Source organism: Mesoplodon mirus (assembly GCF_964341445.2).
Source record: "Mesoplodon mirus genome assembly, chromosome: 13".
Classification (NCBI taxonomy): domain Eukaryota; kingdom Metazoa; phylum Chordata; class Mammalia; order Artiodactyla; family Ziphiidae; genus Mesoplodon; species Mesoplodon mirus.
This window is the reverse complement of record NC_138989.1, coordinates 22,722,278-22,735,744: the sequence shown is the minus strand read 5'-3', so window position 1 is coordinate 22,735,744 and position 13,467 is coordinate 22,722,278. Positions and strand designations below refer to the sequence as shown.

General features: G+C 41.7%; 1 protein-coding gene across 5 annotated transcripts in view; it reads right to left on the bottom strand.

Moving 5' to 3' along the window:
* KREMEN1 (kringle containing transmembrane protein 1) overlaps positions 1 to 13,467 on the bottom strand; it is a 68,174-nt gene that overhangs the window by 13,901 nt on the left and 40,806 nt on the right. For all 5 annotated transcript variants that reach the window (XM_082641252.1, XM_082641253.1, XM_082641254.1 and 2 more), the window contains exons 4-5: positions 12,380 to 12,504; positions 5,584 to 5,737 (exon numbers count right to left, since the gene is read on the bottom strand). In XM_082641252.1, coding sequence (XP_082497378.1) covers positions 5,584 to 5,737; positions 12,380 to 12,504 — 279 coding nt within the window. The remainder of the gene's footprint in view (positions 1 to 5,583; positions 5,738 to 12,379; positions 12,505 to 13,467) is intronic.

The following is a 13,467-nucleotide window of genomic DNA, read 5'->3' as shown; positions in this document are numbered from 1 at the left end:
TCTTAGCAATAAAAAGGAACTACTGAAACAACACAAGTGAATCTCAAAAGTATTTTTCTAAGTGAAAGAAGCCATATGCAAATGTTTAAGTACTGTATAATTCCATTTATATGACTTTGTTCAGAACACAAACCCATACAGATGGAACACGGGATCAGTGGCTGCTGAGGGCTGGGGGTGGTGACCACAAAGGGGCACAAGAGAGCTTTCTGAGGTGACAAAAATGTCCTATATTTCGACTGTGTACATATTTGTCGAATCTTACTGGACTATGCAACTAAAAGGGTGACTTTACTGTATGTAATTTCACCTCAATAAACCTAAATTAAAAAAATAAAGATTCCTGGCTTCTAATCTTGACTTTGTCATGTACTAACTATGAATTTGAGCAAGATACTTATCTTCTGTATACCTCAGTTTCCTCATCTATAAAATGAAATTAGTAATAGTTTCTCCCTCATGAGGTTATAAGAATCAAAATGAGTTGATGCATGTAAAGTGTTTAGTATGAGATCTGGCACAGAGTACAAGCTCAGTTACATCTTAGTTATTTTATTATTATTATTATTATTTGAAAAGAAAAAAGTGTCCAGGTTAAACTGATATTTCAACAGCAAAGGCAGACAAACTCAGAAATTTCGATTCCTAGATGCGTGCCGTGCTGACAGTACATCCAATTCAGCAATTTTGAGAATAAGCACATGACATCTATGATGGATTATTAAAGTTCAGTGATAATTCAGGAAAAAAGGAAACTTACATTTCAGATAATAAGGAAACTTAAAACTTATGAATATATTCAAGATCTTATTTTTTGAAGGGGACATCGACCTGACACACAACCTAGGATGTGTCTTTCAGTCCTTGCATGTCATTGTTTAATTGGAAGCATTTTTTTCCCTTCAGTGGCATATAAAATAATGTTGCATCTCACAACTGATGGCATCTTGGAATCTATGAAATACAATTACTAATATAGTCCCAGCTGTCAGATCCTACATGTCCTTAGGCCCTCAATCTTTTTCACCATTAATCTCCTCCCTTCCCACCAAAATGTAAGTTCCATGTGGGCAGGATCTCTATCTGTGGGACTCTGGGCAAGTTACTAAACTTTTATGAGCCTCAGTTTTCTTGTGGGGCAAGTAAAGATAACAGTACCTGCTTCACAGTATTATGAGAATTAAGGGAGAGAATGCATGGGAAATGGATAGCACAGTGCCCTGTAAATATAAGTGCTCCACTAATGTTACCAAGTAAGACCCAACCTATATGACTCACTTCTCCCTTCAGTGCCTAGAAGCTGAAGGAGGCCAAGAGGGCTGCTTGGGCAGTCCCTGTGACCTGTTGCTGACGCCAGCCTATCTGATCTTCTGTTTGGTTCTGTTAATTCAATACATTTAACTCTGGGGGCAGCAGAGGCTCTGAAGCCTTCATCAGCGCCACATTTACACACAGAACACAACCTACTTCAGCAACCTCCCTAAGCTCATGAGAGCCTGCTGGAAAATCAGCCACAGAGCCTGTGACAAATCACTGGATGTGGCAACAACCACTGAGCAGACAGCTTCCTCCTGCTGCCTAAGTAGTCTCTCTCCCGAGGTTGTTGTTCTGGGACACAGAGATTGCAACCTGGTCCCTTTCTCACATCTAACTCTCCTCCAATCTCTTTGGAGAGGCATCTTTGCCCTCCCAAATTATGGGATAGTCTGCAGTCACCATCTCTGAAATGCTCAGCCTCATCCAGTGGATCATAAGGATCTCCAAGAGGCAGTACTTAAGCTCTTTAAACTATTTTACTCCTAACAGATGAAACTTTACAGATTATTTCTACAGTGCTGCATTTTGTACCTTTCTTTACAAAGCTGTGGGGTGTGAATTATGAGTTGGCTGCTGTCAGGGGCCCCTGCCAGTCAACACACATTGGGGCCTCTGAAGACTGGAATAGGCAGCCTCTCAGTGCCATTGCTTTTAGTCCTCAAGGGCATGGAAGCCAGAGGGGGCAGCTTCTAGACACCTGTGGAAGGGGCCAGTTTGATCATAATCTGAACAACCGGGCAAACTTTGTTCACATACTTTTTTTTTTTTGCGGTACGCGGGCCTCTCACTGTTGTGACCTCTCTCGTTGCGGAGCACAGGCTCCAGACGCGCAGGCTCAACGGCCATGGCTCACGGGCCCAGCCGCTCCGCGGCACGTGGGATCTTCCCGGACCAGGGCAGGAACCCATGTCCCCTGCATCGGCAGGCGGACTCTCAACCACTGCGCCACCAGGGAAGCCCTGTTCACATACTTTTAAAGCATTAAACTGGATCTGGTATTATGATCTATTTTGTTATTGTTAATAAAAGGAATTTTTAGCTGCTGAAAATAGAAAAATTAAAAACTGTGGCAAACCTGAGTTTGAATCCTGGCTCTGGCACTTATTAGCTTGGACAAATTATTTAATCTTTTGATCCACAGCTTCCTTATCAACTAGGCTGTTGCAAGGATTAAATAACAAAATAAACAAGTGCCCCAGCATCAAGTCTAGCATGAAGCAAGCACTCAATAGAGAGCAATTATTTTCATCGTAATTAATGTCTTAAGGCACTTCTGTGTGAGGCCCAGTGCTATCTCCTAGATGTATTTCTAGTACCAAAGATGATACTTGGTACAAAGATGACTGACTTTAAACCAAATTATTTCCATTTAACACTCCAGTAGAGGCACTGTGCAAATAAAACATAATTTACCTGCCACACTGAAGATACCCAATAAAAATGTGCTAAATGAATGAAAGAGAGTATCATATAAAAACTACACTTTTTTTTTTTTTTGCGGTACGCAGGCATCTCACTGCTGCGGTCTCTCCCATTGCGGAGCACAGGCTCCGGACGCGCAGGCCATGGCTCACGGGCCCAGCTGCTCCGCGGAATGTGGGATCTTCCCAGACCGGGGCACGAACCCGTGTCCCCTGCACCGGCAGTCAGACTCTCAATCACTGTGCCACCAGGGAAGCCCTACGCTTATTTTTATTGATATGAAATTCACCATTTTAACCATTTAAAAGAGTACAATTCAGTGGTATTTAGTACTGTCACAATGTTGTGCATCCACCACTACTATCTAATTCCAGGATATTTTCATCACCCCAAAAAGAAAACCCATACTTCCTAAGCAATCACTTCTCATTCCTCCCCTTTCCCCAGCCCTTGGCAACCATTAATCTGTTTTCTGTCTGTATGGATTTGCCTATTCTGGACATTTCTTATCAATGGAATCATTAAATATGCGCCCCATGTGTCTGGTTTCTTTCACCGAGCATCATGTTTTCAAGGTTCCTCATGTTGTGGCAGGGGTCGGCAATTCATTTCTTTTTGGGGCTAAATAATATTCCCTTGTATGGACACACCACATTTTGTTCATCCATTCGTCAGTTGATGGACATCTGGGTTGTTGCTACTTTTTGGCTGTTACGAATAATGCTGCTATGAACATTCATGTACAAGCTTTTGTGTGAACATATGTTTTCAGCTACCTCGGTTATATACTTAGGAGTGGAATTACTGGGTCACAAGATGATTCTGTTTCACGTTTTGAGGAACTGCCAGACTGCTTCAAAGGAGCTGCACCATTAACATTTATACCAACAACGTACAGGGTTTCAATTTCTCCATATTCCCACCATCACTTATTTTCCATTAAAAAAATTAACACTATATTCTGTTTAAAGTAGAAAAAGAGGTAGTGAACCCACACACCCTGCTTCTGTTTACTGTCTATGCCCACGGCTTGTTGGTGGTGTGAGTCCTGGCAAGTTATTTATCCTCTCCACAACCTAGGACTCTCTTCCGTAAAATGAAAGGGATAATAATATGCCTTCCTCAGATGGCTGCCAGGAGGGCCCAATGTGACAATTCTTATGAAGCCTTACATAATAGGGACTCAGTGATTTTCTTATTTTTTTTACTTAAGAGTATACCAGGCACTCTGTAAGGTCAGCCAACATACTCTCCTGGGTTGGGGTGTTGAGGCAGAGGATTTTATAACAGTGAACTCTGGAGATGAAAGGCTAAATGGACGTGCAGCACATATTATTTGCTAACTATTCTCCCTTAAACATTAGCTAAGGTGCAGCCTTTAATAGAGGTACTAACACTGAGCAAAACAGGATGTATAGGAAGCCACTGGCAGTCTCCAATGGGCACACAACTAAAGAGACCAACAATTAACCACGTGAGTTCTGCTCGCCAATCCTCCCGCTGTCCTCCCCCCACAAAAAAACACATTTTTGACAGTGTCTAAGCTGTAACCTGTGAAAGCATCAGTTATAAATTTGGGCTGGGTTTTACAGACACTATATGTAGTGGCTGAATCATGTCCTCCAAAAAGATATGTTTAAGTCCTAATGCCTGGTGTCTGTGATGGTGACCTTATTTGAAAACAGGGTCTTTACAGATGTTATCAAGTTAACTGAGGCTGTACTAGATTAGGGTAGGCCTAATCCAATGACTAGTGTCCTTGTAAGGAGGCACAGAGGGAAGTCAGTCACGTAAAGGAGACAGAGACTGGAGTGATGCAGCTATAAGTCAAGGAATGCCGAAGACTGCCAGCAATGACCGGAAAGTAGGAAGAGGCAAAGGAAGATTCTTCCCTGGAGCCTTCATAGGGAACATGGCCCTGACAACCCCTTGATTTTGGACTTCTAGGCTCCCAAACTATGAGAGAAGAAAGTTCTGTTGTTTGAAGCCACCCAGTTGGTGATAATTTGCTATGGCAGCAGCCCCAGGACACTGATGCACCACATGACATTCTGGCTTAAAACTGAGCCACTCAGCCTAGTCAAGATGTCAGCATCTACTCTAGCCTGGGGACTAACAACACTGCAGACTCTACAGTGTATCTCAGTAAGCTCAAGCCTTTCCCTTTGTCTGCCTCATCTGTGACTGTCTCCTTTCTGCCATCTTAAAATCTGGCGCTGCACTGGTACAAGGGCACTTGCAAAGTCTCATTACCACCGCGTAGATGTGGCTGGATTACGGGGGATCAAGTGGGCCAGCGGTTGAAGAGGTCAAGGCCCCAGGCCATACCCCGTTTAGATGCTCTGCCCTGGCCAGCATCTCACGGCGTGGCGGGTCAGGGAGGAGACAGGCGGGTCAGGGCACACTCAGTACCAGGCCTGGAAAGACAACTTGAAGCTTTGCATCTCTTCTCTGTTCTATCACAGTAAGATATAAATCTCAGATGCCTCAGAAAACACTAAAAGGGCTTGCAAATTACATTAAACAAGAGGATCTTAAAGCTGATACTGAACCATTACATCAGTGTCCCTATTACCTTTTCTAGCTTGTCTGAGCATCTCACAATAGGCCAGGGCACAACTGTAAGTAATTACTTGTTAAAGGTCTGTGCTCCCTTCTAGAGTCTTCTGGTTCGGTGCTATATCCCCAGGGTCTGGTCAGTGCCTGCCTGGCCTGCAGTAGGTGCTTAATAAGTATTGCCAAGTGAATGAATGGATAACGGGGAGGGAGGAAGCAGGGGCAGGCCGGTTCCCCTGGCCCAGGGTTCTTGTGCCTTGGACAGTGCCGGGCACAGGGCATACTCACTGTCAAAGATGATGATCCTGCCATCGCCCCCACAGGGCTGGGTGTGATCCCCGAAGCAGACGCTGTTGCACTCAGTACTGGCTGCCTCCCCGTACTTCCAGTAATCAGGACTGTTTCCACAGAAGCAAGCATAGCCTGACTCCATCCCAGCAAACTGCCACGACAGAGAAGCAGCACTTAGTAAGCGTCAGGGGTGTCGGTGGCCTGAAGGAGCCTGGCAGGTTCGGCCCCCAGCAAGCAAGCACTTCGTCTTCCCAGCCCATGTTCCCCAGGGACCTCTGCCTCATCCCACCCTCACCACACTTCATTACATGCGGACCGGTAACTACACACCACCACGGTGCTTCCCCTTCAGTAAGCATCCCTCATTAATGTTTGCATTTCTACTGTATTTAAGTAAGTTAAAGGCAGGGGGGAATCTCATTAACTTGAAACGTTAATAATAACAACAGCTAAACACTTTATTGAATGTTTACTATGTGCCAGGTGGTAAATGCTTTAAAGTTAGTCCTCCCAGGAAACTTACTGTAGGCCCCATTTAACATTTTTATTTTTTATATTACCATACAGTACAACTATTTATATGGTACACAGTCCTATGAATTTTCACCCATGTATAGATTTGTACACCCACCACTACAATCAGGATACAGAACAAGTGCATCACCCCAGGACCCTTCCTTGTGCTATTGCTTTATATAATAATTCTCCCTCTAGAACCCCTGGCAACCACTAATTAGTTTTCTACACTATGCTTTTATCTTTTCGAGTATGTCATATGCTATAGACTGAATGCCCGTGTCCCCCCCAACCCCCGAAATTTATATGTTGAAAGCTAATTCCCAATGTGATGGTACTTAGTGGTGAGACCTTTGGGAAGTGAGGGCTTGCTCTCATGAATGGGATTAGAGCCTTTATAAAAGAGACCTGCTTGCCCCTTCTGCCATGTGAGGACACAGTGAGAAGATGGCCGTCTATGAACCAGGAAATGGGCTATGACCAGACACCAAATCTGCCAAAGCCTTGATCTTGCACTTCTCAGCCTTTTAGAACCATGAGAAATGAATGCTTGGTTTAAGCCAACTATTTTGTAACAGCAGCCAGAATGGACTAAGACACTGTGTACTGTACATGGAATCATATAGTATCTTATGTTTTTAGACTGGCTTCTTTCACTCAGCATAATGTCTCTGAGGTTCATCCAAATTGATGCATGTATTTTATAATTTGCTGAGCAGTAGCCTGTTGTATGAATGTACCACAGTTTGTTAATCCATTGGGTTGTTTTTAGTTTTTCATAATTATAAAATAGAGCTGCTATAAACATTTCTGTAGATTTTTGTGTGAACATAAGTTTTCCTTTCTCTAGGGTAAATACCTAGAAATGGGATTTCTGGGTTGTAATTTCTCTGCAACCTCACTAACACTTGCTTTTGTCGTTTAAAAAAAATTACAGCTGTCCTAGGTTATTTATTGTATGAAGTGGTACCTCATTGGTTTTGATTTGCATTTCCCTAAAGACTAGTAATATTCAGCATCTTTTCATGTGCTTATTGGCCATTTGTACATCTTCTATGGAGAAACGTCTATTCAAATCCTTTGCTCATCAGGGCTTCCCTGGTGGCACAGTGGTTAAGAATACGCCTGCCAATGCACGGGACAAGGGTTTGAGCCTTGGTCTGGGAAGATCCCACATGCCTGGAGCAACTAAGCCGTGAGCCACAACTACTGAGCCTGCGCTCTACAGCCTGCAAGCCACAACTACTGAAGCCTGCGTGCCTAGAGCCCATGCTCCGCAACACGAGAAGCCACCACAATGAGAAGCCTGTGCACTGCAATGAAGAGTAGCCCCTGCTAGCCACAACTATGCCGTGGAGCAACTAAGCCCATGCACCACAACTACTGAGCCTGCACTCTACAGCCTGAGAGCCACAGCTACTGAAGCCCATGTGCCTACAGCCCGTGCTCCACAAGGGAAGCCACTGCAATGAGAAGCCTGTGCACCAGCAACGAAGAGTAGCCCCCACTAGCCGCAACTAGAGAAAGCACATGCGCAGCAACAAAGACCCAATGCAGCCAAAAATAAATAAATAAATAAATAAAATTAGGAAAAAATCTACAAATCGTTTGCTTATTTTTTAGTTGGGTTGCTTGTCTTTTTATTCTCATATTGTAAGAGTTTATATATTCTGGGCATTAGATTTTTATTCAGATATATGTTTTGCAAATATTTTCTCTATTCTGTGAGTTGCTTTTTCACTTTCTTAATAGTGTCGCTGATACATAGAGGTTTTAAATTTTGATGAAGTCCAATTTACCTATTTTTTCTTTGATTGTTTGTGCTTTTGGTATCATAACTAAAAAAACCACTGCCTAATCCAAGGTCATGTATATTTGTACCCATACTTCTTTCTAAACTTTTATAGTTTTAGCTATTACATGTAGGCCTGTGATCCATTTTTAATTAATTTTCATATGTAATATGACGTAGGGGTCCAAATTCATTCTTTTCCATGTGGATATACAGTTGTCCCAGCACTGTTTGTTGAAAAGACTATTCTCTCCCCATTGAATGATATGGCACCCTTGTCAAATATCAATTGGCCTTGGGACTTCCCTGGCGGCCCAGTGGTTAAGGCTTTGCCTTCCAGGCTTCCCTGGTGGCACAGTGGTTGAGAGTCCGCCTGCCAATGCAGGGGACACGGGTTGGTGCCCCGGTCCGGGAGGATCCCACATGCCGCGGAGTGGCTGGGCCCGTGAGCCATGGCTGCTGAGCCTGCGCGTCCGCAGCCTGTGCGCCGCAATGGGAGAGGCCACAGCGGTGAGAGGTCGGCGTACCGGGAAAAAAAAACAAAAGACAAAAAACTACTTTGCCTTCCAATGCAGGGGGTGTGGGTTCGATCCCTGTTTGGGGAGCTAAGATCCCACATGCCTCAGGGCCAAAAAACCAAAACATAAAACAGAAGCAATATTGTAACAAATTTAATAAAGACTTTAAAAAAATGGTCCACATAAAAAAAAAACTTAAAAAAAATATCAATTGGCCTTAAAAAATGTATGGGTTTACCTCTGGACTCTAAATTCTATTCCATTGGCTTATATGTCGATCTTTATGTCAGTACTATAGCTATTTTTTCAGTAGTATAATTTGAAGTTATGATGTGATGTAAGGACAGGGGTTCATTTTTTTCATAAAGAGCTCCAGTTCTCCAGAATCATTTGTTGAAAGACTATTCTCTCTCCCACTGAATTACCTTGGCATCTCTGTTGAAAATCAATTGTCCATCTAAGTGCAGGTCTATTTCTGGACTCTCTATCCAGTTCCATTGATCTATAACAAAGGTTGGAAAACTCCTTCTATAAAAGGTCATACAGTAAACGTTTTCAGCTTTGTGGGTCACATGGTCTCTTCTCAACGACTCAACAAGAAAGCAGGCCTGGACAATATATACAGGAATGGGTGTGGCTGTGTGTCAACAAAACTTTTTTTTTTTTTACAGAAATATGTGGGTGGTAGGATTTGGCCCACACGCCAAATCTGACTCATGATCTATGTGACTATTCGTATGCCAATACTACTGTCTTGATTACTGTAGCTTTACAGAAAGTCTTGAGATCATGCAGGGCAAGTCCTCCTAGGATGATCTCTTTAAAAATTATTTTGGTTATTCTAACTTCTTTGCCTTTCCATATAAATTCTAAGATCAGTTTGTCAATTAAAAAAATCTGCTATGATTTTGATTAGGATTGTATTGAATCTATAGATCAATTTGGGGAAAACTGACATTATAACAATATTGAGTCTTCTTATCTATGAACAATGTCTATGTCTCCATTCATTTAGATCGTCTTTAATTTTCCCTTGCCATGTAGTATTCAGTGTATAGGTCTTCAATATCTTTTGTTAAATTTATTTCTGTTATTTATGCTACTGTAAATGGCATTTAAATTTTTGTTTAAATTTTTAAAATAAAACTTTAATTAAAATTTATTTTTAAAATTTTTAATTTTTAAATTGAAAATTTATATTTAATTGTTCACTTTTAGCATATAGAAATGCAACTAATTTTTGTATATGACCTTATAAACTGCAACCCTGCTAAATCTACTTATTAGTTCTAATAGCTTTTTCATAGATTCCTTATGTCTACATACATGATCATCTTGTCCATAAATAAAGAAAATTTTACTTCTCCCTTTCCAACCTACATGCCTTTTATTTACTTTTCTTTCCTTATTTTACTGGAAACGACCTCCAGTACAATGCTGATCAGAAAAGATGGCAGTGGGCCTCACTGTTTGTTCCTGATCGTACATGTAAAGCACTGAACCTTTCACCACTGAATATAAATTCAGCTTTAGGGTTTTTGGTAGATGCTCGTAATCAAATTGAGAAAGTTCCCTTCTCTTCCTAGTTTGCTTATGACTTTTCTCATTAATGGGTGTTGTGTTTTCTCAAATACTTATGCTGTATTTTCATTTTGAAATAATTCCAAACCTACAGAAAAATTGCAAGAATAATACAAAGAACTGCCCTTTCCCTCTCACCTAGAGACCCACATTCAAGTTGGCAACTGCCTGCACAGTATCCTTTGTAGAAAAGGATCCAATCCAGCATCACAGACATACTTAGCTGTCGGGTCTCCTCAGTCTCCTTCAATCTGGAATAGCTGCAGGCCTTCCTTGACCTTTGTGACCTTAACATTTTTGAAGAATAAAGGCTATTTTGTAGAATGTCCCTTGTTTCAGATTTACCTAGTGTTTCATGCTTAGATTCATATTATGCATTTTTGGCAGACAATCACCAAAGTGATGTTATGCTCTTGACAGGTCAGGCGAGACACAATGTCTAGTGGTCCCATCACTGGTGATACTAACTTTGATCACCTGCATACGGTAGTGTACGCCAGTTTTCTTCACTGTAGAATTACTTGTTTTCCCTTTATGGTAGTATTTTGTGGGGAGATCTCTGAAGCTATATAAATATCCTGTTCCTCATGCAACTTTCACTCACTAGTAAAACTTTTACTCACCATCCATGAGGATGTGGAATATTTACATACCTTGATATTTGTTCTCTGAATCAGTTATTACTATGATGGTGGCCAAATGGTGAATTTTCTAATTCCATCATTTCTTCTACATTTATTAGTTGGCATTCTCCTGTAAGGAAATGCTTTTCTTCTCCTCATTTATTTATTCACTTTTTTTTTAACATCTTTATTGGAGTATAATTGCTTTACCATGGTGTGTTAGTTTCTGCTCTATAACAAACTGAATCAGCTATACATATACATATATCCCCATATCTCCTCCCTCTTGCGTCTCCTTCCCACCCTCCCTATCCCACCCCTTTAGGTGGTCACAAAGCACCGAGCTGATCTCCCTGTGCTATGTGGCTGCTTTCCACTAGCTATCTATTTTACATTTGGTAGTATTCAGTTATTTTTTTATATCAGTGTGAATTTGCGGATTCTTATTTTATTTAATGGAGTATATTTATTATTCTTATTATTTGTTTTGAAGCTCAAATTATGTTAGATTTAGCCAGTAGGAGTCTCTCCAAGCGGGTTCCTGTGTCCTTTTGACAAGTCCCTCACATTCCTTACTTTCTTGTACAAGATGTTTCAGGATCATCTTGTGCTTTCTCAGAAAAAAGAAACCAACAACCTTATCTTGCGATTTCTCTAGAATCAGGAATTTTCTCCAAGGAGCCCTAGTTCTTTTTAATGGAGAACAGTATTTATAAACCAAGATATGAGTGCTAAATGTGACCTTTACTACCAGTGTGGCACTGTTCCCAGGCCTTCTCAGTGGACAGACCTAGGAAATATACATGTATATACATACATACACATACACACACACTTTTATACTTAAATTTATTTCTCTCTCTCTCTGTATGTGTCAGAAACCATGTACTATACTAATAACTTCAATCCCTGTCCAACACTATAGACTTCATTCCAGTTTTCCCTGGCTTTCTTCTCTAATTGTGAGAAACCTGGCTCCCATTATCCTCAATATAGTTACTTATATGCTCAATCTTTTGTAAGCAACCAATCGCTTGATCACGTTGGGCTAACTGCCTTGCTCAGCTACCTGCCCCACAGAGGCCCTGAACCCTGCCAGTCTATTCTCCTCACTTGGGCCTGATTAATCTTTTGACAGAAGAAGGAAGGAAGGAAGGAAGGAAAAAAGGAAGGAAGGAAGGAAGGAAAAAAGGAAGGAAGGAAGGAAGGAAGGAAGGAAGGAAGGAAGGAAGGGAGGGAGGGAGGGAGGGAGGGAGGGAAGGAGGGAAAGACTTTTCTTTCTTTTTTTTGATATAATAAACAAGAGCATTATTGAACCTTAATGGCCGACGAATGAGTTTCAGATAGAAGAATGGATAGGAAGGAAAGAAAATATTTTGGACTGGTGTCCAGGCTAGGGCCCCCTAATGTATCAAAGAAGTAACCACTACCTTGGCTTATTCCCAGATCCCCCACGGAGCCAGAGATGTCTCTGCTCATAACATGCAGGGGCTCAAGGACACATGTAACTGTGTTGGAGGTCAAACTGGGATGCAGATATTGGTGCTTTTCCTCCCCTTTTCTCGCAGTCTTTGGACAGAGTGCTGCCTCACGCCCCTGAATCCCAAGCCTCACTCTTCCTCCAACTTCTCCTTGGCAGAAAAGTATACAGTCATATAGCTTCACAGGTTGTTTTTTAAAATTTATATGTTTTAAAGGTATCTTAGCAGAACGCACTTACACCTTTATCTTTTTCTATAGATACATAGCCACAGAACCGTTACCTTGAACCTTTGACTCCGACAAAAACTGATGCAGGTTTGTATGGTAAGTCTGTTAGACGTTTTACTGGCGCCAGTTAGAGGAGGTGGGTTTCCATGATCCTTGTAGCAGCCAAGGTTTCCAGGCACTGAAGGAAAAAGAAAAACAAAAGAACTTTACAACATCTGGCTGTGAACACCAAGAGGGAAAAGCGTGTTGTGTCAGGTACTCTCATCTCAGCCAACATTTCCACTCCTAAGGTGCAAATGAATAACAAGCAACAAGCTTTAAAAATGGAAGCCTTAGTGTCCTCTGCTAGCTGTTATGTTTTTGTTTTATTTTGATGAGTGAGGCCCATATAACTAAGCCTAAGAAATTTTTCACCTGTTCAATATTGATAGAATTTAGTATTGACAAGAACTAGGAATAACTTCCTAAAAACAGAGAAGCTACAATATGTAAGTTACGTTTCAGAGTCACTGGATGGCAAAAAAAGCCCTTGGAAGCCCACCATCCTATGCCTTGTGCCTCCCCTTGTTTCTTAAAAAGCCCTGCAAGTTGGTTTAACCAGGTCCTTTGGTGAATGTATTAGTTTCCTATTGCTACTGGAATAAATGACCACAAATCTAGTGGCTTAAAGTAGCATAAATTCATTATCTTAACAGTTCTGGAGGTCAGATGTACTAAATGGGTCTTTTGGGGCTAAAATCAAGGTGTCAGCAGAGCTGTGTTCCTTCGCAGGCTCGAGGGGACAGCCTGTTCCTTGTCTTTTCCGTCTCCTAGAAGCTGCCCCTATTCCTTGGCTTGTGGCTGCCCCATCCCAGCCTCTGCTTGTCCCCCTCTGCTTCTATCATCACATCACCTTCTCTGACTCTAATCCTCCTGCCTCTCTGTTACAAGGACCTGTGTGGTTACACTTGCCCACTTGGGTAATTCAGGACAATCCTCCCCATCTCAAAATTCTTAACTTGATCACATGTGCCATGTAAGGTAACATATTTAAAGATTTCGGGGGTTACAAAATAGACATTTTGGGGAAGGAGATTATTCTGTTTACCACAGTGAACATATTAGTGTTTCACAACCACACAATTAGATGGTCTGGTCTAGT